Source organism: Aulonocara sp. 'chitande type north' Nkhata Bay, linkage group LG1, assembly GCF_057382095.1.
Source record: "Aulonocara sp. 'chitande type north' Nkhata Bay isolate Kocher_YH1m ecotype deep benthic linkage group LG1, A_spYH_male_GT1.1, whole genome shotgun sequence".
Lineage (NCBI taxonomy): Eukaryota > Metazoa > Chordata > Actinopteri > Cichliformes > Cichlidae > Aulonocara > Aulonocara sp. 'chitande type north' Nkhata Bay.
The window spans coordinates 37,017,967-37,044,901 of NC_141344.1; the positions used below are offsets into that span (position 1 = coordinate 37,017,967).

Here is a 26,935-nt window from a genome sequence, read left to right on the forward strand (position 1 = left end):
AGACCGGGTACCACTCACCAGGCAGCGTCCGTTCACACACACTGCTCCTGAGTCCTTGTCGCAGGCTGTGCCGTCAAGCACTCGGCCAAAGTTGAAGTAGAAGTTGTGACCCAAGGCCAAGCAGCTGAGTTCACAGGGGTTAGAGCCTGGCAGAGAAGATATTCAGTCAGTGGCTCATTATGATATTATGGGAAAATAGGTGAAGCAAAGAGGCAGCGGGGGAGGTGACTGAACAGCAAAAACAACCAGAACATGGAGAAAGAGAGCAAACTGAACGAACAGCAACAAAGTCCTGGGATTTAACTTCCAGTAGGCCACAGCAGGATGTGCGAGCTACACGGCTGCCACAAACACACAAACTACAGCTGTGTACAGCTGCTGAGCTTTTTTATTGTTTAGCTACAGTCTGTATGGGCCTTAAAAAACACAGTCTCTGCACATCCACGAGCTATACATCTGAGTCCCTGGAAAACAGAAAAAAGCGCTGTTTTATATGCTCATCGAGGCTCTGAATGTTATTGGGGAACACTTTTTAAATTCATCTCCAGACATTTTGCTGTAGTTTGTTATATTCTACACAGATTAAGCCCAAAAGACACATTAGGATAGACTTTTCAGCTCACTGTGGATTTTTGATACGCACTAACTTGTTTGACGGGTTTTATTGAAGATTTGTGGTTTGTTATGTATGATTAACAAAGAAGGGAACATATTGACACAGTCAAACTGTGGGAAACTGACTTCCTTTTGCGCCCAAATGATGAGTCCCCTTACAGTAAACCATTTCATTTTACAGTCGTGGTTTAAATTCAGTGTTAGGACCGAGCAGGCTGCTTATGGTGTTAGTGTGGTGCCATCTGTCCCATCACGATGCCCACAAGTAGTAGAAAAACTGTATTTCAAATATATCTGGTCTAAAAGCCACGAGTGCCCAGGAATTGCTTTATTGGTGTGCAGGGTTTTTTGTGTTTTCTAGTTTTAAAACGTGCTTCTGAAGACAACATAGAAAAAAGTCTCTCTTTCAATCCATGTTAGATATCACTCTTCTCCTCAGAGGCCTGTAGATCGAATAGGAACGTTCGCTGGCTTTCAAGGAAGCATCTTTTGAAAGAAAACCATTTTTCCTTCAATCTGGTGATTAAATGATGCCTGCAGAGAGTAAACTGTGGGCTTAGAAAATTTTCATACATATATAAAAACCACACATTGCATAAATGAGCCATCTGTCTCAGCATTCATATGGTGACTCTATAACAAGCCACGTGGGACTAGTTACATCCAAAACTGATCTCTTCACTGCACAACAAAAACAACAACATATACTGAAGAAGTCTTAAGTAGGAAGAGGGTGAATCATCTCACTGACCTCCATGAAAGGTGGTCCATCTGAAGGAGTTGCCAGCCACCAGCGGCCTGTCATTAAAGGCAGCACACTGCATCTCTCGGAAATCCTCCGAGCCAGGGGGACAGTCCTGCACACACACAGACACACAGCATCAACACCCTGACGTCCTTGAGGATGAACCTTTGTTACGACCATGCCATACAATATAGGCTTCACATCGAAGGAACCGTCTACCTGATTTTGAACTCTCTCAGTGAAACCGTTTTGATTGCTACACTGTAACAATTACTCTGCATACAGAGACACATTATTGCTTTATCATGAAGCGCAAACAGTGGCAGGACCGCCGCCGCGGTGCAGACGCAGGTTAAACTGTCAGTGAAATTCCAGATCACACCCTGAAAGTCGCTGATCGTTATACCCTGGACATTCCTTCACGAGCAAACATTAGCCATTGCTCTACAGTGTTTGCATAAAATGTGTGTGTGTTTTTTTTAAATAAAGACCAAAAGCCTTTTTGTTGAAAGGACCTTGGTGTTGCAGATCTTGTACTGTCTGGGATCTCCTGCACATGGTCCACCCACTGGATTCCTGGGACACAGAAATAAAAGAGATGTATAGGATTAGGTAAGAGAACAGTAGGAAACACTGTGGCTTAAAAATGTTAAAATATAAATTTCATATCCCTTCAAAAATATCTATGAAGGTTTTTCTGAAAAAAAAAGTCTGACTGAAACGTCGCATAAAATTTTGAAAACTGTCCGTATTTTCTCCCGTGCTAACCTTGTGATGCAGGTGCGTGACCTCACAGATGCTCCGCCCCCACAGGTGCGTGAGCACACAGACCAGCCGCTCCATGTTGCCCACTCATTTCTGAAGTGCAGCTGCCTCCGTGTGCGAGCTGGACGCACCGACGAATCGTTGCTGTTAGGACCCCACGCCGAAATCCAAGAGGGCTGGAAAAAAAGTATAAAACAGAGAGACAATTACAAAGACAACTTTAAGAACAGGTAACACAAACATGGGAGCATGAGAGCAGGACACTGGGAGAAGATCAGGTAGACACCAAATGAGTGTACACGCTGAAACCTTTTATCAAATGTAGATGGAGTATTTGTATTGGAAGCATTAGGTTTCTATCATATCTCTCTGCAGTTATTTAGGTCACAAGAGTCACAGTAACAGATGCTAGTGTTGCAGTAACACATGTTGCAACCTATGTATATATTCTGTGGTAGGGCTGTTCGATATAACGATATATATCGGATGATGATATAAAAACATCTATCGTTTCATTTTACGCTATTGTTTGTTTCGTGGTGTATTAAAGTTCTCTCTTTCTCTTATATTTAATATAACCACACTACAGGCGCCTGTTTTTATGCGTCGTGGTTAACAACAACCATGGTAACAGCATCGCGTGTCCGCTTGTTTATGTTCCACATAAACCTTTCACAATAAAGCTCAAGATCCTGTTGAGACTTTTCAAAATAAACTGAATCACGTGAAAGAGCAGATTATTTACGGATGAGAAGTAAAAAGGAGACGCCAGGTGCTAAAAAATAGTCCTTAGACTCAAACGTTAGAACAGGCTTTTCCCCGCAGCACGCCGTGTAATAAATATTCACAAAGAAAACAGCGGCCGTTACAACTTATGTCTAAAAATGTATCGTTTCATGCATTGGTTAAAACACTCTACTCCAGGTACACGACGCCCAGCTGGAAACACTTCCCGCAATACGAGCTGCCCGAGATTCACAGAATTTACAGAAAATGTTACATTTTTGTGATTTATATCGTTATCGGGACGATAGAAATCTTATATAGGGATATGAGATTTTGGTCATATCGCACAGCCCTATTCTGTGGTTATAACCAGAGATTTTTCTTTAGTTCACAGTATCTGCAAAGAAGTTTAACTATAGTTGTGGCACTAATCTACAGGCACAGGCATTCTTTATCTATGCATTGGCTGTTTAGAGCTTTGTGTGCTATTTTCTTCCATGACATGCTTCTTTCATTCTAAAAATGCTCTATTTACACATGTAGTCTTAGTCTGAGCGTTTATGCAAACGTCAATGTCAATGAATATTTATTATCAGAAACTGTTGGTGCCCAGAGGTTGAACACTGACTTTCCTAGCCACAAACACGTTTCCATCCTATTTTTATTCCTCTGTGACTGGCTCACAATCATCTTGATCCATGTGCTACTGTGTTATGTTTTTTTAATATGATCTTTCTTTGAACAATGTTTAAGTTCTTACTGAGAGATTGAAAGTGCAGAAACAACACGACTCCCTGCTCTGTTGTTACTGTGCTCTGCTCTGCAATCACTCTGCACTCATGTCCTGCATGTTCAAAGCTGTTAGGTGGCAACTGGCCACTGTCAGCAACTCCGAGTCATTTGTGTCGTGCATAAGGGAGAAAGCAGAGAATGATGAAATATCGTTTGTGGGAGGGAAAATCCTGGAGCCAGATAAATCTATTTAAAGAGCAGACGTATGAAGAACAACAGTCAACCTTGTGAGCCTGGTGGATCAGGATCAGCGGAACAATAAAAGTGATTAGAGAAACCTCAGTGCTGCTCCTCAAACACATTCCACAGTTTCTGCCCTGGAGGACGACTGAAACTGGCAGCATTCCCACTGGTTGCTCATACCGCACACACACGTTTAACTCTTTACACACATGCAACAGCTGCAGCAGACTCGCTGTCATGGATGGCTGAAGCCACAGACAGCAAGTACACAAAACATGTCAGACGGAAAGTTGGTTACATGTATTTAAACTGATTCATATCTACAATATTTAAACAACACTGAAGATTACATTTGAAATAAATCCAAAAGAGGCAGCATGTGCACTGAGAGAGACAAGCTGAAGAAAAATGATTTCAAACAGTTATCTAATAAAGACTTTATGCCAGCATGCCGACGATTTGTCACGTCCTGAGGCGTTCCATGGGAAAGCTAAAGGTAACCTTCCGCGTCCCCATGACACGTGCCCGATTGTGGATGGAATCCAATAGAAGGATGCTGCCGGCGGTAGCTCACGTTCCAGCCATGTATTCCAGCCCTAACCCTAACATCATGCCTAACCTTGTGTGTTTTCCAAAGCAATTCATGATGACAAAGTAAAATAAATGTACATTGTAGATTCAGTCCAAATGGTTCTCATGTTTCCTTCTGTTTCAAACGCATAACATAGGAACGTGTTGGGGGGCTGAAAGCGTAACATACCGACGATTTGTCACATGGCATCAGATGTTACGCGTTTGGAGTGAGAACGTGTTGCTTATGCATGAGTATGTTTCTTAGTAAAAGCATCATATAGATTTAAATCAAATATTAATTTAATGATCTGGCTCTAATTTAACAGTTGCACCAGGTTATGTGGCAAACAAGATGATTATTACAACCTCAGCGTGCTACTCTTCACTGTCATAACATTTTAAATGGTGTCAGTATTGCAACAAAACAACACATTTACTGAGTTTTACTGCAACAACAACAAAAATGGATGTTCACAAATGAAACAGAAAACTCTTTGTATGCAGCTGATGTTGCACCACGTCTGTGTCGGTTCATCCAGGTCCTGGTTTAAGTTTAAGGAGCAAGAAATCCAACAGACTTCTTTAGGTTCCGTGAAGACGTTTCACCTCTCATCCAAAAGGGAGTCTTCTTCACTTCTAAAACCAAAGAGTGGCAATGTGATGAGGCTCATGATTAATCTGAACTAGGTTTTAAATACTGCGGACATTTGGTTTACGTGACAAAAAGAAAACAATAATGGATTGACCTCCCCAGAGCTTGAACCTCAAGCAAAGAAGATCTTTCGACTGTCCTTCAAGAAGCCTGGTGAAGAAACAAGAAGAAAGCCTGCCTACACCAGTGCAGGCTGTGTTGAAGAACAAAGCTTTCCTGCTCATGAGAAAATGTCAAACTCTGGTTTGGCTGTTATTAAGATAAACTTTAGTGGAAAAAGGAGCCAGGCTACTAAACAAAGGCTGATACGTGTGTAAACCAAGATCACTGATGTTAATTCAATTATAGTCTATAATGTTTGTTTAAAATAATACTGACATTATTTCCTAGTTTTAGTTATGTAACTAAATGAAAAAATAAATCATCTACTGTCACGGCTAGCAGGGCAAGCCGTGTGAGTTTTAATAGAGGACCCAAGATGCAGGCAGCTTCAGATGCAAGTTAGCTTTATTAATAAGGATGGACACACAAACCGGAATGTAGCAGGCACAAAACAAAACCTAAGAGAAACCTAAACTGGGAAAACTAACACAACTAACCTGAAACCAGAACAACCGCAGGGAGACTCGGGGAAGCAACAAAGAGGAACCAGCAACAGGCAGGAGAACACACAGGGCTTTAATACTCACAGGACTAATTATGGGATGGGAGAGAGGAGGGGAACACACCTGGGAGAAATCAGGGCTAACGAGACACAGACATAAAGCTGAGAACACTCACATGTGACAGAGACCTTCAGAATAAAACAGGAAACTCACAGACACAGAACCAGACAAGGCATTGAACTTAACAGACAGATTCACGAGCAGACAGTGTGACACCATGGACAGACAGAAGGAACACAGAGAAGTGGGAGCAAGTAGGCTCAGAACAGAAACCTAACAAATGACAAACCTTACCGAAAGACATAACCAGAATAAACAAGAACATAGAACAATATAAGGAAACACAAAACACTGAGTTGTCAGACTCAGGATCATAACATCTACAAGCTGAGTTGTAATTAATATTAGCAAGAAAGGTTCAATTCGATCCAATTTTATTTATATAGCGCCAAATCACAACAACAGTCGCCTCAAGGTGCTTTATACTGTAAGGTCAACCCTACAATAATACATACAGAGAAAAACCCCAGCTCTCTGGGCTAACACCATCACTGCTTCCTTGACTACAGTAGCTTCCTGGGCTTACACCATCACTGCTTCCTTGGCTACAGCAGCTCCCTGGGCTTACAATTCAATTTACAAGTCACCCTAGCTTTACTGTACGGAAGGCGTCCCTCAGTGTTCAATTCTAGGCCCCCTGTTATTTTCACTTTATGTAAATGACCTGCCCAATGTGTGCAAAAATGATTATGTATGTTGATGATACGGTAATTTTTACACAAGCCAAAACTGCTGATGATGCTTTCATTGGCATTACATGATCTACAAAAATGGCAGAATGACTCATGCCTGTGCCTTAATGTTAAAAAGACCATATCGATGTTTTTTAGTAAACCTATAACAACCGTGGCTGCAGTAAAAGTTTGCCTGGGTGCACAAGAACTAATTAATGTTGAGGAATTTAAGTATTTGGGAGTGCTACTAGACTTTTAAATTATCCTTTAAAAACACGTTAAAAAAATAGTGAAAACTGTAAATGTTAATATACAGAACTTTAGACATATCCACACATCATTTACAGACACGGCAGCGATTACATTCCTGCACTCTATGATACTGGCTCATATTGAATACTGTATTACTATATGAGCTTTGCTGCTATTGGGCCAATCGAAGTGTGCTACAAAAGAGCATTGAAAATATTAGATAAAAAAACCCTTTTTCATATCACCATTGTTAAATTTTAGATAAATACAAGTTTCTAAATTTTACTAATTTCAAATTATTCAAATCTGCCTGTCTAGTATACAAAGTTGTACATGGTCTGACGCCTCCACCAATGAGTGATTTTTATTAAACAAAAGTCTAGCAGTGTTGCCGGGTCTCGACTGACTCGAGCCACTGTGAGAGGTGATTGTGAACTGACATTTAGACGGAGCACCTGTTCACAGATGCTCTGTCATATCAGGGAGTGAGCTTCTGGAATAGTCTTCCACTGTTGGTGAGGGAAAGTCTCCCCATGTTTAAGAGTCACTTAAAAGGGCAGCTGAGGGACACAAACATGTGACCATGTTTAATAATCATGCTTTATATTGGACGTGAAAAAGAGTTAGTGTATTACAAAAAGGGAAACAACTATTAGTGTAATGGGTCAGTGCAATATCAGGACAGTCAGGGCATGTGCAATACTGGGGTTTGTGCAATATAATTGATGTGTTTCCGTTATTGTTCTCTATATTGTCCTCTGTGTCCACTCTTCTTGTCATTGTCTGTTCTAATATAATGTGATCACTGTTTTTGTCCTTGTCACATGATCTGTAAATAGTGTCTCTGTATGTTTTTACTAACATGTGTGTAACACCAACCTGCCAGAGGGTCTACAGATGGAAATTAGCCAAAGGCTATAATCTGGCATATTTACATCTGTTTAAATGTTCATTAATATGTTGCCCCGCTTTCTAAATAAAATAGATAAAAATAAAATAAGAAGCAGTCAGTGAATCATGGGAAGCAGCCTAAGCCTATTTCAGCATGTCAAAAGGTGGATTCAGGGTCACCTGATCCACCTCTATCAAAAAGGTTTATCCGAACTCCCATTCTACCTTTAAATGACGCAGGATGGCCTGCATTATGAGAGCAAAGTGCTCTGTTGGGGTGATACGGTACTGTGAGGTCTTTAAGACTCGATAGGGACGGATTATTCAGGACCTTGTATGAGAGGATTTTAAACTTAATTCTGGGTTTAACAGGGAGCCAGTAGCAGGTTAGGTCTGCACTGTAAATATGTTGACAGAAATATAAAAACAAAGTTAGAGGATATAATGAGCTGAAAACAATGCAACCCTTCAAAATGAACAACAGATCAGCAGTGACTGTGAAAACTGCTTCATGTAGCTGCACAGTCAGGAGATAAACTGTGATTTAGCCATTTCATGTTTCCTGACTGCAGTACATGACGAACAGTTTCACCTTGGGGTTACATCAATCCTGTTTTTCAAAGTGTGACAGCCACTTTACAAAAGATAAAATTCATCATGTAAGAACTGTTATTAAAAGCCGTCTGAATCCCCCGAGCTCAACATTAAATGGCTTTTGGTATCCATAAATCAACATGTTAAAACTCCCACATCTAAAACTTCAAAACAAATCCTCTGTACTTTGAACGTCTGGCATTTACGTGTGTGGAGAAAAAGCGACAAAGTGTCTCATAATAAAAAAAAAAAAATGGTTAGATGCAAACACACCCTCATACAACGTTACACACAAAGCTGAGAGTGACCTTTGCTATAACTGTCCAGCATTACTATGGCAGGGTCACCTGAGGTCACTGTCATTAGCATCAGCGCCAGCCAAATTAGCCTTGATAACAGCTGTCAATGGGTCGGACTAGCTTTCTAATTAACTAAGTTGACCTATGACCTTTACAATGTCCCCATCTCTCCTCCACCATTCACACCAAACAGAGAAAAAAGTGTCTTCTTTGCACAAAGCAAACTGCATAAAGAAAGAGAGACGGAGTAAAGAGTCTACGTCTCTCTAGCCAGCGTGCAGGTAAACTGCCACAGTGTAACGTTGTTCGACTGTTCGCCTGTCTGACCTGGCATAACTGTTTCCATTCTGTAAGCTGGATGGACAAAGGGTCTTTTCTCCAGGGTCGATACACACTCATATAGAGGGGAGTCTGATGTGTCATTTGTATAAAATATACCTGCAAAGAATGACACTTGTGCTCCAAATAAAGCAGGAAAGCATTAATGTAATTAAGATAATTACTGTAGTTTGTGGTCAGATCAAAAGGAAGACATTATTCCTGATTCAGTGTTTTAATCTGTGTAAAGTTGTGTAAAAGTTGAAGCTCTCTAGTTAAAAATGTGAGTTTTGTGCCCGAGAAACAAATCCTAATCTGCAAATTTAACATGCAGCTTTGGGAGTCAGGGGTGAAGATTTGAACTATTCTGTTGTTCAAGTCTCAGGTAAATATTTCAAGCATCTGATCTGTGTGATTATAGAGTTGATGTTGTTATGTTAGTATATTTGTCCACAGTTTTCCTCCTTTTCTTTTTTTTGTTTTTTGTTTTTGCCTGTCCCGCCATCAGAATTGTTGTCTAAAGGCAAACAAAGATGCCCAACGGATTTACTTTACCAAATTGACCATCCCAGCCTTGTAATGGTCCATTTGATTCACCTTTTATTGTTTATTTTATTTTCACTTACTGAATACGGGACAGACTTGACTGGGGGAAAGAAGGGGAGAAAGAAAGAGGGAAAGAAAAACAGCTGAGAAGAGGGACGGGGGAGAAGGGCAAAAGACAAAAACCAACAGAACGGGCAGAGGAAAAAAAAATGCATATATCAATCACCTGGGTCACCTGCTGAGAAAGAAAAAAGAAAACAAGCAGAAGAGAACAAGAGTAATAGAATAAACAACATCACAATGATATATGGGAATATGACAGTAAATACTAAATATTAAACATTATTGTGCAGCACATAAGATCAACAGAACACAGTGTGCTTTGAGGTAGGAGCCAAAAATGGTGTAGTTTGTGGGTGTGATCACCCGTGTGTACACCTGTGAGCATGGACGTGCTTGTTTTTTGTTTTTTAAAAGGTTCCTTCATGTAATAATCTGCTAGAGGGTGTGGGGGGGCCACAGCCCCGTCCTCCAGGGCGTGAAGCAGGTGTGGAGGAGATCCAAACTCCAGACATCCAGAGGCCCCCAGAACACAAGAGACCAAGGAAGACCAACAGAGGGGCAGCCGCGCCACTGTCCCAGAAAGAGCTGAGGAGAGTCCCAGATGAGGGCTCACTCAGCAGCCACGGAGCAGAAGCCAGGGGGAGTTGCAGTGACGCGCCCGTGAGCTCCGCCGGCAGCCAGCTGTGCCTGAGTGACCGAGCCCCAGGCCGAGAGGCCGGGGGCACCCCACCTCCGAAGTGGCCCGAGCGAGCCCCAGGCTCCAGGCCCCAATAAGCGGCCGCCAAGGAGTGAGCCGGTGTGTACCTGGACGCCCATCCCCGGACACAAAGAACCACCAACGCACCGATGTCTGAGGGAGTCCGCCACTGGCAGGGGAAGTGGTGGTAGGAGGAGATAGGCCTCCAAACCTTGGAGGGCCTGAGATGTCCCCAGAGAGGTGGCGCCTGACACCCAACCTGACATATAGACACAGACATACAGGCACACACAGATACAAACATCCATTCCCACCCTCATGCTCTCATATGCACTTACTCCACACTCAACTAACGTGGAGACAGACATAAAGAGACGCTGTACACACGATCACACTCCCCAAGCGTACTCTACAAACCGGGTCTAGGTACCCTTGCCCCTGGAGGGGGGAACTGCACCCAGACCCAGGTGGTGTTACCCTTTTCCCTGCGGTGGGGGGAGGCAGACCGCCCCGACTCCGCAGCAGCAGGGAGGCCCCACACTCCAGACCGCAGTCGGACGGCCAACTCCCCCTCCTCACAGTTTTCCTCCTTTTATTTCATTTGCACTTTGTAATTTTTTTTATCAGTCATGAATTCATTTAACAGTTTCGGTGTTAAGAGACGAATGATTGTTTTTTGTGGTGATGAATGCAATTTTTTTTTTTATTAATCACTAAATATCGGTAGCAGTTGTAAGCATATGATTTCACGTAGCATAGATGTTTTTGATAATTATGAGAGCTGCAGTATCTAGAAACACTTAAAGACACGTAAACAACCTGCAGATACTGGCGTCCACACAGCTGGGGGCGCTGCAGTAAGGCTTACACAGTAACTGAAATGGCTGTTTCTTTGCAGCCATAAACCAAAGTTCCCAGTGAGAACAAAGAAACGCAGAAGCATCACAGCCCTATAAAAGTGAAGCAATAACATCTGTACATGCTGTTCTCTGAATCCAAGGGGAAATACACCAAGCCTGTGGCGGGGTTACACCATGTCCAAGTCTGGTGTATTTCATGTTCTGTTTTTGCCGTGGCCACCCGAGACGCTGCCAGCACAGCTGCAACAATGACCGAGAGCAAAAGATGTTTCAGCAGTGTAAACAACTCTGAAACAAGGATTGAAAATAATGTGTTACTAGTCTTTTTGAAATGACACAACTGTAACACGAAAATGAAGAATGAAGAATGGATCCATTGGTCTGTTTGAGGTGTCACAGCAGCTGGGAGGGGGGGGCAGTGTCTGAGTGTGGTTATTCCAGTCAGCCCTCGGGGAAGGTTGGATGGTTGTCTGCTTGACCTCAAGACAAATAGCGATGAAAGATGCGGTAAGATGGGAAAAGGTGGCATAGCAGCGACAAACACAACAGAATAGGAGACAATGAGGATGCTGGCTTGGAGCAGCGCTCCTCTGCTCAAGACAAAATCCCATCAGAGGACAAACACCCTGCAAGAAAAAGCCAATCGGCTCAATCGCTGTGACTAGTCTATGGTCTGTGATTGGTTTATTATCTAAATGAGCTGGATTTTCCTCTTTGGGACCTGAAAGTTGGGATTTTTCTTCCTCACAAATGGCCTTAATCACAATATTTAACTCTGAACTGTAAGAAAAAGAAGGCGTGAAGACAGGATAACGTGGGGGCGGCTTTGGGATATGGCTTTAGGCGCTGGCAGGTTTCACATGCAAATAAAACACGATGCCATTTGTTAAAACACTCTCTTCCATTCTTGCAAAACTCAACACATACGTCATCCAACTTTCAGTGAATTCCTTAAAATCTGTGGGAATACAGGGCTCTAGACTGACTTTTTGCCACAGTTGCACTGGTGCACCTAAATTTTTTTTCTTAGGCGCACCAGCACAAAAGTTAGGCGCACCCAAATTTTTCAACCGCATCGCTTAACACTGTAGTTTTACCTGTGCACTTTTTTGGGGGGGAAATTTCTGTCTATACAGACAATATTGATTTGTAAATGATTAACTAACAATCTTGTGCTTGTACAAAGTGCTTTGTCTACAATATTGCCAAAGAGTGCCAATGTTAAACGTAATCATCACATCGGTCTCCTCTGACGACCTGTTTGCTGCTGCCTGCCGCTGAAAGGCAGTGGGGACACTTGGGCAGTGCATTTATGACGACATATAATGTGTTCTCTGGACACACTGTGCTTTTTCAGTGCTCAGAGGTTAATGGGTTCATGTCAGAGCTGGCTATGAATGTCAGACGGATCAGGCCTTAACAAAAAAGTTATCAATCGTTCTTTTCATCTTTTCTCATTACCCACAGCTACATCCACCTCTCAGGCCTAGGCTGCTCACCAGGGCTGAGTATCATCACTGATTTCTATAATCCATTCGATTCGATTCACAAAGTCCCAATTCGATTCAATTTTGCCTCAGAGAGTCAGAAATATTATAATTCTGATCATTGATCAGCACTGACACTTGTGAGACTTTATCAGAGATGTGAACATCACAGCAGAGGCCTGTGTGTCAAAGTAACGGAGGATAAAACTCAGAAAAACATGAAGCAGATTTTCCTGGCCTGGCTTTTTATAGCAGATAAACTTAAAAATATTCTGCATTTTGCATAATTTTAAAAAGTTTAAATGTCTTCAGTATTGAACAGCAGAAATCAGTCTTTCTTGTCCGACGTGGTTAAGTAAACAAAACAAAAAAAACAGCGGTCGACAGCGCCGTAAACAACGGTAGACTGATGGGTAATAAGCGAATGAATAATGCAGAAAACAGATTTGAGATGGGAAACTGTTCTTGAAGTACACAGAGAGAGAGAAAGAGAGAGAGAGCTGTGCATGAAGTGTGATTTTTATCGTGGTGGAAGCAAAACAGCAAAAGTAAGAGGGAATTAATGGTGATGTTTATCAAATGTGAAGCGTGGTTTGCTGCTGGTTCAGTGAATTTTGGTCGTGTACCTGCTCTCATTTACTGTTTGGTGGTTGTTGAAATAGTTTTATGAGCTTTAACCTGAGATTCTGGTGTTTCTGGTAAAATAAGTTTATATTTAAATGTCGATTCAGGATTTAATGAATCGATATCGCTTTATTCAAGCTACTCACCTCTCTCTATCCGCCTGCACTTTCAAACGTACACACGAAGGACTACGGGAATATCTGGACCATGACCAATCAGAGAGGCCCCGCCCCTGACTGTCTCTGATTGATTTAGACCACGATAGGGGCATAATGTGTGTCTTTTAGAGTTGCGGAGGTTTTTTTTGTTTGTTTGTTTGGTTTTTTTTGTTACTCAAAAAGTTGGTCGCACCGGTGCGACCTAAGATTTTTTTTTTAGTTGCACCATTGAAAAATTTGGTCGCATTTGCGACTAAATTGGTCGCACTCTAGAGCCCTGGAATACAATTTATGGAGCGCTATAACAGGAAAATTGTCATAGTAAGATCAAAGATATTTAAAATACACCAAAAAAGATAAATATTATAATGATTTTTCATTAATAAGGAGAATACCAACAGTATACATCAGTGGGTGATTCAATAACAAGTAACAGAGAAAATAAATCACCAGTAGTGCCATTTTGTTTAACTTTTAGCCTCTCCTAGGTCACTCTTTCATTTTTTACAGCACACTTATTAACCATTGATTTACTGATCAATGTCTCCATTCTTGATTCATGTGTCTCATTACCATCAAGCTGTCTCCTCTGGGGCTTAAACATTAGGTCAATGTAGAATTGGTACAAAAAGTCCTTCAGTTTCTACTAGAGCATGAGCGAGTTGTTATTTTTTTAACAGCCATCTTGAAACTGAAGTCGGGGTTGTAGCTGCTTTTAATGACAGGTGTCTCAAACTAGGCAGCTACAGCTGATCGGTGTTGGTGCTTTCTGGAAGATAATATTACAAATAATCCATCCTGCTGCAAGGTAGAGTTGTTGGTTAGCGTACTAACCAAGCTTGCTACCTTGAGCTGAGCTAATATGTTAGCCCTCCAGCCTCTGGCCACTCCAAAACACAATCTGTCCAAAGCTATGAAGAGTTTAAAACTAATGTGTGACCTTTTCATCAAGGTCGCTATGTTTATCTTTTATATACAGTCTATAATTAGCACCAGAACATTTGTTGGCTTGAGAGCGAGCGATTTTTGTTAGCTGTTAGCAGCTATACAAAAAAAGTGAATTCTTAGCTAAACTATGGAGGTGTCCAAATTCGTAGACTCCGCCAAATATGGTCGACAAATGCGTCCTCATTTTCCCCAGAATATCCCAGAATTCATTGTACGGCCCAGCCAATTCCAGTTTCCAATAATGGCGGACGCTACTTAGTTGTAATATTACTCTTATTACTCTTTCACTTTTAAGATATTTTCAGGCGAGAATGTAGCTGTGTAAAGTTCAAATATCTGCTTGGTTTATCACAATGTCACATATTTGCAAAAGTGCTCCGACATTTTAGGAGACGTCTGTTACCCACCAGCTCGATAGCTCGCCGGGAGCTCGAGGGTCACTAGAGCCGCTGAGAATGGCAAACTCCCGACACGTGGTTTTCAGACCCCCACAGTCTTTCGCTACTCAGGTTAAACGTGATATATAAGTCACTTAATAACTTAAAAATTTTATTGTTTGTTTTTATTTCAATGTTTTATTTGTTCCTGAGTAAATCGGTTTGGCTGAGATTAAAGTTATAGTTTTCACACAGCTAAATAAACATCAAACAGAAAACTGATTAAACAGAAGTGTGAGATGGTCGAGAGTTTACTCCTGTGTCCTGTTATATTTTAGATAGAAAGGAGCAGACAGCTAAACTCCACCGAGACAGCTGGTGACGCAAATCTGAAGGCTGGACCGTCCAATTTCACAGCCGCTCACTTCTGGCCTACCCGGCCCACGTGGACCGCTAAGGCCGGGTCCTCAGGAGGATACAGCCTATGAATTTGAACACCCCTTAAGCAGTGGCGGAGCGGTGGGGTGGGGTGGCTTGCTGGGCTTAAGCCCGGGTCGTTTTTTAAGAAGCCTGGGGTCTTTTGGAGTGTAATTTTTTCATAGTTAGATGCCTGGCTGACAACTGTATAAAACAAAAACTACACACAGTATTCGAAGCACATAGTGCACACTTTGGGAATTTATGACTGTGCGTAAATCCCCCCTAATATTGGTATGATCCGAGCTCAGACACTGAGCGAGGGGGCGGGGGGAGCTGCTGTCTGCGAGTGCGCTGTTGGAGAAGCGCAGGGAGGCAGACAGAGGAGAACTGACGTTTGACCAGGTACCAAAGTAAATCATTCGTACTGTACAAATAATGTAAATATGACGGTGAATCACAAAAGATTGATATCAAACTGATCACTTGACCCATATTACGTTACTTTCTCTTCACGTGAATCAACAAACGGCGAAATGAAAAGTGGAACAACAACAATGCTGTTTCTTTAGAGAGTCTTAGCTTACATGTGTGTTTATTTCATATTTTCAGTTGTTTCCCTCCACGGCTAAATAAATCGGTTTCAGTAATGCACTGATATACAAGAATGGACATAAGGAGCTTCTTTCAAAGAAAAAACTCTGGTAGATGTTATTTTATATATTATGCTTTGTATGTTGTTCAGTATATTTCTATGCAAAACAAGAGGAGTTTCAACACACAGCAGTACATTCACAGCTGAAACCAGATATTTACATACACTTTATGGAAAACACAAGAACATTTTTTTACTGTACAATATCAATTTAGAGTAAACTTGTTTTGTTTTGGTTAAATAAATATTGAAATATCTTTTGAATTAGTTAAATGTCAGAATAAAGAGAGACAGAGCTTCTATTTTTTATCACTTTCATCAAATTTAGGAGTACATGTACACTAAGTTTATTGTTCATTAATAAGAAAACTGCAGACGATTCCATTCTGAGCTGAAGAAGCTTCTGATTGGTTAGTAGAGTCCATGTGAGTAAACTGGTGGCACAGCTGTGGATGCATATAAGGCAAAACACAGAGCCTGTTTCTGTGACATGGGAAAATCAAGAGATGTCAACCAAAACACCAGGAACAGAACTGTGGAGCTCCATAAGTGTGGCTCAGTTTGAATACAATTTGGTGCCGTTTACAATTAAGAAATACAGACAGTTTCTCTCTTTACTCTTAAAGTTAACAAATATGTTTTTATATTTATCAATCTAAAAAAAATAAACATTTAGTCTGATTTGATGTTACAATTAAAAAAGTGTTTTTATCTGAAGAGTATTTAAACATCTGGTTTCAACTGTATATTTGATGGTGTTGGTGTTTGAGAGAGAGAGAGAGAGAGAGAGAGAGAGAGAGAGAGAGAGAGAGAGAGAGAGAGAGGAACAGAGAGAGAGAGAGAGAGAGAGAGAGAGAGAGAGAGAAACAGAGAGAGAGAGAGAGAGAGAGAGAGAGGAACAGAGAGGGAGAGAGAGAGAGAGAGAGAGAGAAACAGAGAGAGAGAGAGAGAGAGAGAGAGAAACAGAGAGAGAGAGAGAGAGAGAGAGAGGAACAGAGAGGAACAGAGAGGGAGAGAGAGAGAGAGAGAGAGAGAGAGAGAGAGAGAGAGAGAGAGAGAGAACAGAGAGAGAGAGAGAGAGAGAGAGAGAGGAACAGAGAGAGAGAGAGAGAGAAACAGAGAGAGAGAGAGAGAGAGAGAGAGAGAGAGAGAGAGAGAGAGAGAGAGAGAGAGAGAGAGAGAGAGGGAGGAACAGAGAGGAACAGAGAGAGAGAGAGAACAAGAGCAGGTGAGACACACATGTTAGTCAAATGGTTGTTTACCGAAAGTATCACCGTTAGGTTTGTTATTTTTCAAATTCTATATTTATTGAGTTTTGCAGGCTTGTTTGCACAACACGGCTAAATAATTATATAAACGTTTCTGAATCTAAATAGTGGACTTTGGTAGAATTAAAAAATAAGTGTAGTGCAGGTCTATGATGATTTTTAGTGCTACTATCATCTAGTTCTGATTACGATTCTGTTTTGGTTAAATCCTAAGTAGTCCTGATTTTGAACTGTTGTAGTCCTGTTTTAATTCCGGATCAGTTCTGGGTCTGGTTGAATTGGGGTTTAGTCTGTGTGTCTTGATACAGCCCCGACTTTGTTCTGCCTCGCTGCTTAATTATAAAAATAGTTTAAGGTGTCCTGCATATGTGAAATATATATATTTTTTCTTATATGAAGTCATTCTTTCTTTTGAACAAAACTCAAAACAGAGCCTATTAATCCCCCCCCCATCCCACATGCATACTACCCTTTAGGGCTAAGCCCCAGGTGTATCAAATGTCTGCCTCCGCCTCTGCCCTTAAGACTGATGATTTGACTGAAAAGCTAATGTTTCAGTGTATCTGCTGTTTGCCACTACATCATAAAAGTATGAAAATGAAAACGATGGTTAATCCCAGCCTCAGTTTGGTTAAGCTTAAGAACCAAACTCATGACAACTCAGTACAGCTTAGGAAGCTTCCACAGAGTCACGTCATTTAAAAAGGAGCCTTGGCTGACGAGCTTGTGCTGATGTGGGTGGGTTGGGCTTACACTCTGCGGGGAGGACAGGGACACGGGAAGGACCAGCAGCAGGACAAAGGTCAGGGCCTGGCAAAGAGTCAGCTTCCTAGAGACAAAGAGAGAAACAAACCCCGTCAGTCGCTTGGTGACGTCGCCCTTTGCTGTTTCACACATCAGATACACATGAATGAAGAGCTGCAGAAGTAAAGATGTACATGTTGTTGCAAACATGTTTGAGCAGGAGACAGAGAAGACAAAAGAGGATAGAGGAAGAAAAGGCACTGCTGACACTTCAAACAGACGAGGTCTTTAGGTCAGTGATAATATACACAAATAAGCTGCCATACTACCCTGAACCCCTGAGGGCAGCAGCCAAGGTCAGGAATGTCCCCCGATTCAGTAAGTATCATTCGTTCCCCCCACCCTACTCCCCCAACTCACCCCCACAGTATCATATTAACTCCCACAGATTCTGAGAGGTGGTGACTGCCCGCCTTGCTGTCCCACCACTCCCCTCGCCTTACCTCCCACTCAGCTGCTGACCTTTAGCATCAAATAATCCACATGAAACCTTTTCTTTTCTCTGCTGGCATCAACTCACTGTACATTCAATTTTAGCCTTAACAGATAATTTTGTTGATGATGGATTTCTTGAATATATCAGGTACTAATAAGGCTGAACTAAATATGTTCAGATGACCTGTTTGCTTGAATAGATCAAGTCTTTCTGAAGGTGGCAAGTCGTAATTCAAGAATTGGAGCTGACCAAGTTAGAATTCAGACAAAGATGGTGACAGAACTGACATTGATGCTTGTTTTTTGTAGTTTCTTTTTTTGCAGTCTTTGATCATTTTATTTGGCACAGATACAAACATTTTGTTTTTTAAACCCTTTTATCTCACACTGTCTGACTTTGTCTGACTCAGTCGTCAGTACAGCAACCTGCTCAAGCATGAAGGTACACTGTTTGACAAAACTGTACTGACTCAAAGTCGACTTATGTACTTTTCTGGATTATTCAACCATATCCCCCAGCCTGTCTTCATCCACTTTAAGCACTTTTAGGACTTCTAAGAATTACATCTTGAACTTAATTCGACATAAACAAGAGCAACAGTGACATCCTTTTAGGGTGAAAATAAGTAAATTGGAATTTATTTCAGATTGTTTCTAAATTGTAATGTAATATTAACGTGAAATGTAATATTTGAACCCAGGATTTCCACTAGAGATTATTTTAATCTTCTGAATGATTTTGTAATGAACAACCCACAGATGTGAAATGTAGTGACCAGATGTGCAAAGCTTGATCAGACTTACATTTAGTAAATGACGCTGACCTTACAAATCTGAAAATGACAGGTTTAACCACTGAATAAATGAATATATTTTTAATTCAAAAGCAATTCTAGGTAACTGCAGTAACACCACTGTGAGGCGGTGAGATTCTACCAGATAAAGTCTCTGTTGAGCTTCACGGTGACTGTGTTTTCTGCCTCATCTCTTTCCTTACCTCCAGGTTAAACTCAACAATGACACATCCATCCTCTGATTCACCAAAGGATGACTGCTTTCTTCTGAGAAGTCTCAGTGATTCTGGGAAAAGCTCTTTGATTGCTTCCTTGCGCTGCTTTGTAGACAGTCACAGTGTGTCATACTTTTGAGTGTTTTGTGATGGAACATTTTTATTTTCATTAAGACAAGTCGACAAAATAAAAATGCCAGACAGATTTCATTTGTGAACGGCAACTCAATATCCTCCATTTCTTTACTTGTGCCCTCTCCCCCCACATCTCAGCTCATCTAGCTCTCTCCCCTGATCATAAACACTGAGCTGCTCTAAAGCTTTTGGAGTTGGCTGTTGGCTCAGTCCCAGGTCAGTAGGTTGCCCTGTCCAATTAAACGATACACATCTCGCTACATCTCCCTCACACTTGGCTGGGCAGCCCTTCCCTTCGGAGACTCGGCTGCTGTCCTGGCCTTACATGGGAGAATTCTTATCAGAGGAAAAGAGAAGGTCGCAGTGACCGAAAGAGGAGAACATTAATCACAATTAAAGGAAGAGGCCGTCACAATTTTATATACATTTCCACTGTGTGCACAGCTTAAGAGCCACTAGATTTGCAAGTTTGGTGTTTTTAACATCAAATCATACACTTGTACTATCCATTCGTCCATCTATTCGCTTCCGCTTATCCTTTTCAGGGTCGCGGGGGGCGCTGGAGCCTATCCCAGCTGTCATAGGGCGAGAGGCGGGGTACACCCTGGACAGGTCGCCAGTCTGTCGCAGGGCCAACACACAGGGACAGACAACCATTCACACTCACTCGCACATTCACACCTAGTGGCAATTTGGATTATCCAATTAACCTATCCCCACAAGCTGCATGTCTTTGGACGGTGGGAGGAAGCCGGAGTACCTGGAGAGAACCCACGCAAACACGGGGAGAACATGCAAACTCCACACAGAAAGACCCTGGCCTGATGGTGGAATTGAACTCAGGACCTTCTTGCTGTGCGGCAACAGTGCTAACCACCGTGCCACCGTGCTGCCTTGTACACTGGTACTGAACAATATTAAATCCATATTAGTCATTGTTTGTATGTGACACGCCACATCACACAGAAACATCCACATGGAAAGCAAAACAAGGCTTTCTTTTGTTTGTTTTTTAACTGCTCTGTTAAGCCAAATTGTGGATGGATTATCTCAGTTGTTCTCCTGACTGAAGTTTGGTCCGTTTACAGCATCCTGCCATGATTTACATTTGTCCCTGACCTGAAAGTTTGGACCTGGAAACGGCTAATGATTTTAGATTTAAAGACCAGATACTGCATGGAAACACACTTCCTCTAACCGTGCCAATAAAGCACAGTCACCAATACTTCTTTACCACAACAACCTGTGTGGTCAGTGAGGACACTGGAAATAAATTTTGATTCGTTTTGTCACTACTACCCCTGCATGCTTATGCCAGTGACATGTAATGAGCATGTATTGATTTTAGGTAGCTATCTAACATTAACTGATAAGCTCTTTTCAATGCTTAGTACTTTAGTTAGTACTTTTGCACCAGCACGATAAGCCCCAAAGAGCTATTAGCCAGAAACTTGGCGTGTCTCAACATGGTGTGAGTGTGTCTTTCAGGGACAAAAGAAGATGTGCCAGTAAACAATATCAATCATGGATTGGCCTCCCCAGAGCCTGGAACTCAACTTTATTGTAAAGTGGGATCACCTTGACAAAGAACAACAACAAAAAAAGGCAAAACAAAAAAATGCAGCCAACATCCAAAGATACATTTTGGGTGTTCTTCGGGTGGCTTGGAGAACTATTCCTAAAGACCACTTTTAAAGAAATTACAAGTAGATTTGCCTACAAGAGTTCAAGCTGTGTTGAATAAAGATGGTCATACCAAATATTGACTTTCAGGCTTGTTATAATTGTATAAACTCTGTTTTTGCCTAATTTTGTATTATGTAAATATTTCTCTTTTTCCTAGCTAAGTATAAAATAATGAGGGTTGGCGGGTTACTACGGGCCATTTGATCCTTATACACCCGCTGGAAGAGCTTGGTCTCAACAAGCGCTGGACTCGTAAGTTTTATGGTCTGAATTTCTAGGCGTAACAACTTGGGTGGTGTCAGAATCTCGTTTCTGCTTTTCGTAGATGATGTGGTTCTGTTGGCTTTATCAGGTGGTGGGCTCCAGGTCACAATGGAGCGGTTCACAGCCGAGTGGGAAGTGGCGGGAATGAGAATCAGCACCTCCCAGTCTGAGGCTATGGTCCTCAGCCGGAAAAGGGTGGAGTGCCCACTCTGGGTCAGGGACAAGTGAGGAGTTTAAGCATCTCGGGGTCTTGTTCACAACTGAGGGGAGCAGAAGATTGACAGAGATGTGCAGTGATGTGGACGCTGTACTGTCGTGGTGAAGAGAGAGCTGAGGGTGAAAGTACCAGTTAACCTACGCCCCTACCCTCACCTATGGTCACGAGCTGTGGGTAGTGACAGAAAGAACGAGATCGCGAATAAAAGCGGCAGAAATTAGCCAAAGGAAATTAGCGGAATGGTTGCTGGCCTCTCCCTTAGAGATGGGGTGAGAAGTTCAGCCATCGGGAGGGGCTCAGAGTAGAGCTGTTGTTCCTCCACATCGAATGGAGCCAGTTGAGGTGGTTCGGGCATCGGACAAGGATGCCTCCTGGGTGAGGTGTTCCGGGCATGTCCCACTGGGAGGAGGCTTCGGGGAAGAGCCAGGACACACTGGAGAGATTATATCTCTCGGCTGGCCTGGGAACGCCTTGGTGTTTCCCCGGACAAGCTGGAGGAGGTGGCAGGGGAGAGGGAGGTCTCCCTCCACCCTGCCTCAGCTGCTGTCCCTGCGACCTGATCCCAGCTAAGCGGAAGAAGATGGATGGTTGGCTCAAGAATTTCGCACAGCATATATAATTGATTTCTTTCCAAAATGGCAGTCATCCATGAAAATGCGTACATGTCTTTGCACTGTAGGTTTTATTCTGGTAGAACAGGACAGATTCTCCACCAGATACATGTAATCATCATCAAAGTAGAGCTCTAAATGCGACTGCACTGTTTTTAAGATTTGAATCTCTGTACAAGGATCACGAGAGCCCAAAACGTGTTTGTAATTCATTCCCATATCTTTGAGTATTTGAGAGTGAAAACAAACAGGCCTGTGCTGCAGTTCTGTGCTGTGTCCTGGGCGGGACAGATGTTTTTATGGGTGTGTTTTTCCTATAATAAATCAATTAGCAGGCTTGTTTTAGACATGTAATCCACTTTGAGCTTGCATTAATCTTCTTCTTTTTAACTCAGTTAGTTCCAGTTTGAATGGAGCTGCATGAGAAATGAGGGATTGCACAACAAAAAGAGAATAAAAATGTAATCCTTCATATCATGCACTATATGCAAACCATTTGTTGGGGAATGAAGTATAATATACATGCAAGAAAGAAAACAGAATGTTGTTTGCTAAATGGTTTGTTGTGATCCAACCCTCCCCTTTCTTCACTGCCTTTCAAATCCAGGCTCACAAGGAGGCTGAAGCTTCTCCCAGCTGTCAAGGGTGAGAGGCAAAGTATATATGCTGAATATGCTGCCCGTTATCAGAAGGCTGACACACAGACACACCCATTCACACTTACAGCCAATTTACAATAATAAACACATTTTCTCAGTGACAATATTTGTTAAGAGAACTGCTTTTTTATTATGTTCATTAAAAAGAATCATCAGTTTTCCAGAGATAAGCAACACTTACTCATTTATGAATGAGCATGGTTTCACAAAAACAACATTATGTGAATGTAGATCGATGAAGGAACCCACAAAACTGAGTCATTTCTCAAGTTTCACTTGATCTTTGGCTGCTGTTGTTGAACATGAAAAGATCAGCAGCAGCGACTGACTGGTTGGCCCCCTCACTGCAGGGGCCTGCACAGAGGTGAGCAGGAGTCAGCCCGCCTCCTCCTGCTCTCATTATTAAGACTATAGCAGCACATTAGCGAATAGCTGCAGGGCAGGGGGAGGGCAATGGCTCTAATCAACGTGAGACTAGTTTTTTATTTGGACTGACATTAGTGGAGCTCATGACTTTAGAAAAAGACCAAAAAGCACAAACAATTTTTAAACAAATGACGAACAGGATATGGCTAAAATCATCAAGCAGCTGTGCTTTTATTCAAAAAGAGTAAAGCTAATAAACCAGGCTAGAGATAAACACGGTATATCATTTATTACGTTGAACTTTACATTAGAAGTTACGACTCATTTAATCTAAAAACGGTGGGTAAATTAGATCAGCTGCTGCTTGAATATATTTAAGCATCATATTTTCCAACATTACAACAATATAACACAGGGTGTAATTTACTTTATAACTAGTTTACTTGTCAGATTACTATCTATGTTTTGGTGAAATTGAACCCAACTTTCACTATTAACTAAAAAGAAAAACATTTCAACAATCAATTAAATGTCCGACCATTTATTGACCATTTCAAATGTGAACATTTGCTACAGTTGGTACAGTAAGTAGTAAGTAAGTAAGTAAAGTTTATTTATATAGCACCTTTCACAGACATATGTCACAAAGTGCTTTACAAGGTAAAAACATAATACAGTCATAAAATACACCATGAAAACCCTGGTCTAATTAAAAGCTTTTTGAAATAAAAATGTCTTTAGCTGCTTTTTGAAGGTCTCCACTGAGTCCAAACCCCGTAGAAATAGGGGAAGTGCATTCCACAATCTGGGTGCAACAGCTTGGAAAGATCGGTCCCCTCGGGTTTTAAAACGAGTGTGGAGGACCACTAAAAGGGTTTGGTTTGCTGACCTCAGGTTACGAGTGGAGGTATGTGTATGAATCAGATCAGCAATGTAGGGGGGGGGGCTGTCTCTGTAATGCTCTAAAAGTTAAAACTAGAATTTTAAAATGGAACCTGAATCTGATTGGTAGCCAGTGCAGCGACATTAAAACAGGGGTCATATGAGCACCCTTGTTCGAGCGGGTCAGTAGCCTCGCTGCAGAGTTTTGAACAACCTGTAGGTGGGCTAGCCCTTTCATGTTTAGACAAGTAAACAGGCTGTTACAGTAGTCAAGTCTTGTAGAGATAAAAGCATGTATTATCATCTTGAGTTCACTTGTTGACACGATGGATCTAAGTTTAGAAATGTTCCTCAGGTGAAAAAAGCAGGTTCTTACTGTCTGATTTAAATGCCCCTCCAAAGAAAAAGCTTCATCAAAAATGACACCCAAGTTTCTAAGGTTATGTTTCTGTGAGGAACCTAAGTCACCCAGTCGCCGTTTAATATCAGGTATTGCACTGCCTGGTGCAATAATCAGAGTTTCTGTTTTGGCCGGGTTTAGCTGTAAGCAGTTATTGTTCAACCATTGTTTAATGTTGGTTAAACAGTCAATCAGATTGGAGAGCTTATGAGCTTCAGCAGGCTTAAACGAATAATATAGCTGAATATCGTCAGCAAAAAGATGATAAAATACTTCAGGAAACTGCTGTATTATCTGACTTAAAGGAAGAATGTATATTAAAAACAGAATAGGTCCCAGCACAGAGCCCTGAGGAACTCCACACAACAACTCTGTAGATTCCGACATGATCTGGTCTGCAGACACACTAAAACTCCTTTCAGATATATAAGATGAAAACCAGTCTAGAACAGAGCCAGACATCCCAACCAGGTCTCTCAGTCTGTTTATCAGGATGGGTGGCTGTAGCTCAGGTGGCAGAGCAGGTCAGCCACTAATCAGAAGGTCGGTGGTTTGATCCCAGGCTGCGTCCTGGCTGCATGCCAAATATCCTTGGGCAAGATACTAACCCCATGTTTGCCTACTGGTGGTGGTCAGAGGGCCCGGTGGCACCAGTGTCCGGCAGCCTCGCCTCTGTCAGTGCGCCCCAGGGCAGCTGTGGCTACAATGTAGCTTGCCATCACCAGTGTGTGAATGGGTGAATGACTGAATGTAGTGTGAAGCGCTTTGGGGTCCTTAGGGACTGAATAAAGCGCTATACAAATGCAGGCCATTTACCATTTATGGTATGGTTGACTGTATCAAAGGCTGAGGTGAGGTCTAACAAGACTAGGACTGTGTATTCTCCGGAGTCTGCTGACATCATAATATCATCAGTAACTTTCAGTAGTGCTGTCTCAGTGGAATGCAATTTACGGAACCCAGATTGAAAACGGTCATGGATGTTATATTTCTCCAAGTATGCCGTAAAGTGGACAGCTACTGCCTTCTCAAGGAGTTTTGACATAAATGGGAGTTTGGAGATAGGTCTTAAATTTTGAAGTAGTGTTGGGTCCAGGTTGGGTTTTTTGAGCCTTGGTTCCACAATGGCATGTTTAAAAAAGCTGGGGAACACCCCAGTCTGAAGAGAAACATTAAAAGGGTTCACAACCCAAGGACCAATGGTGTCAAAGGCATTAATAAAAAGCTTAGTGGGGATAATGTCTGAGGGGCTCTCGGACGGCTTCATTTTGTCCACCAGGGCTGCTATTTCATCATATGTTACTGTTGTAAAAGTCGACCAGGAGTACAAAGGGAGTGCCTGACTCGGAGAACAAGAAAGCTTTGGGGAGATTTTAGCATTGATGTCATTAATCTTATCAACAAAAAATCGGAGGAGTTTATTAACATCTACTTTAGAGTGTACATCTAAAGGTACCACATCTGGGGAGACAATAGCACTAACTTTGTCAAAAAGAAACTTGGGATTTCTCTTGTTTTTTGTTATGAGTCTAGAAAAATATTCTGATCTAACAGTTCTCACTGTGTCATTTAAGGAGAGCATGAGATCTCGAAGATGGAGCCTGTGTACGTCAAGTTTGGTTTTCTTCCATAGTCGTTCTATTTTGCGGCATATTCTCCTTAAGTTTAAGATAGACTCATTTATCCAAGGGCATGTCTTCTTTTGTAAAGCCGAGCTTGTTTTAATAGGTGCCAGTTGATCCAAAATGGATGTGCATTCCCTATTAAAAGACTGAATAAGAACATTTACATCGTTTCCGGTAAAAAGTGGAGACCTGTCAAACATAATGGAGAACCTCTCAGCAGTAGTCTCAGTTATTATGCGTCTATGAGTTTTTAACTTCACAGGCGTCTGTTTAGAGCTAAAATTAAGTTCAACAAAGATACAGTTATGATCACTCAAATGTACATCCTCAGCAAACACATTGCCAATGTTGAGGCCAAAGGAAAAAACAAGGTCCAAGGTATGGCCTTTTACATGGGTTGGACCGGAGACATGTTGGACAAAGTTAAAAGACTCGGATATAGATAGAAGTTCAGCTGCAGAATTAGATGAGGCATCATCAATATGAATGTTAAAATCCCCGAGAATTAAAACTTTCTCCAGCTTGATAATAGAAGATAAGAAGTCCATAAAATCCTTTAAGAACTCAGTAGCAGGGCCAGGAGGGCGATAGACTAAAACACAATGAAAGATGTTCGTAGAGCCCACCTTAATTGTTTGCGACTCAAAGGAAGAATAGTTTTCAGTTTGCATACCTCTGCAGGTGAAACTGTCCTTAAAGACAACAGCAAGACCTCCACCACGGCGACCTAAACGGGGGGCGCCCAAGTAAGAGCAGTCCTCAGGACGCAGTTCGTTTAGGTGAATAAATTCGCCATCCCTCTGCCATGTTTCGGTGAGAAACAGAAAGTCCAGGCTTTTCCTTGTGAAGAGCTCATTCAGAGAGAAGGATTTGTTTCAAATCAAATCAAATCAAATCAAATCACTTTTATTGTCACATCACATGTGCAGGTACATTGG

At 41.8% G+C, this 26,935-nt stretch overlaps 1 protein-coding gene across 2 annotated transcripts in view; it reads right to left on the minus strand.

Moving 5' to 3' along the window:
• Nucleotides 1-26,935, minus strand: part of adamtsl5 (ADAMTS like 5) — a 64,535-nt gene that overhangs the window by 20,957 nt on the left and 16,643 nt on the right. For both annotated transcript variants that reach the window (XM_086294635.1, XM_086294644.1), the window contains 5 exons: nucleotides 17,658-17,733; nucleotides 2,129-2,301; nucleotides 1,876-1,936; nucleotides 1,367-1,472; nucleotides 19-146 (listed from right to left, as the gene is read on the minus strand). In XM_086294635.1, coding sequence (XP_086150761.1) covers nucleotides 19-146; nucleotides 1,367-1,472; nucleotides 1,876-1,936; nucleotides 2,129-2,301; nucleotides 17,658-17,733 — 544 coding nt within the window. The remainder of the gene's footprint in view (nucleotides 1-18; nucleotides 147-1,366; nucleotides 1,473-1,875; nucleotides 1,937-2,128; nucleotides 2,302-17,657; nucleotides 17,734-26,935) is intronic.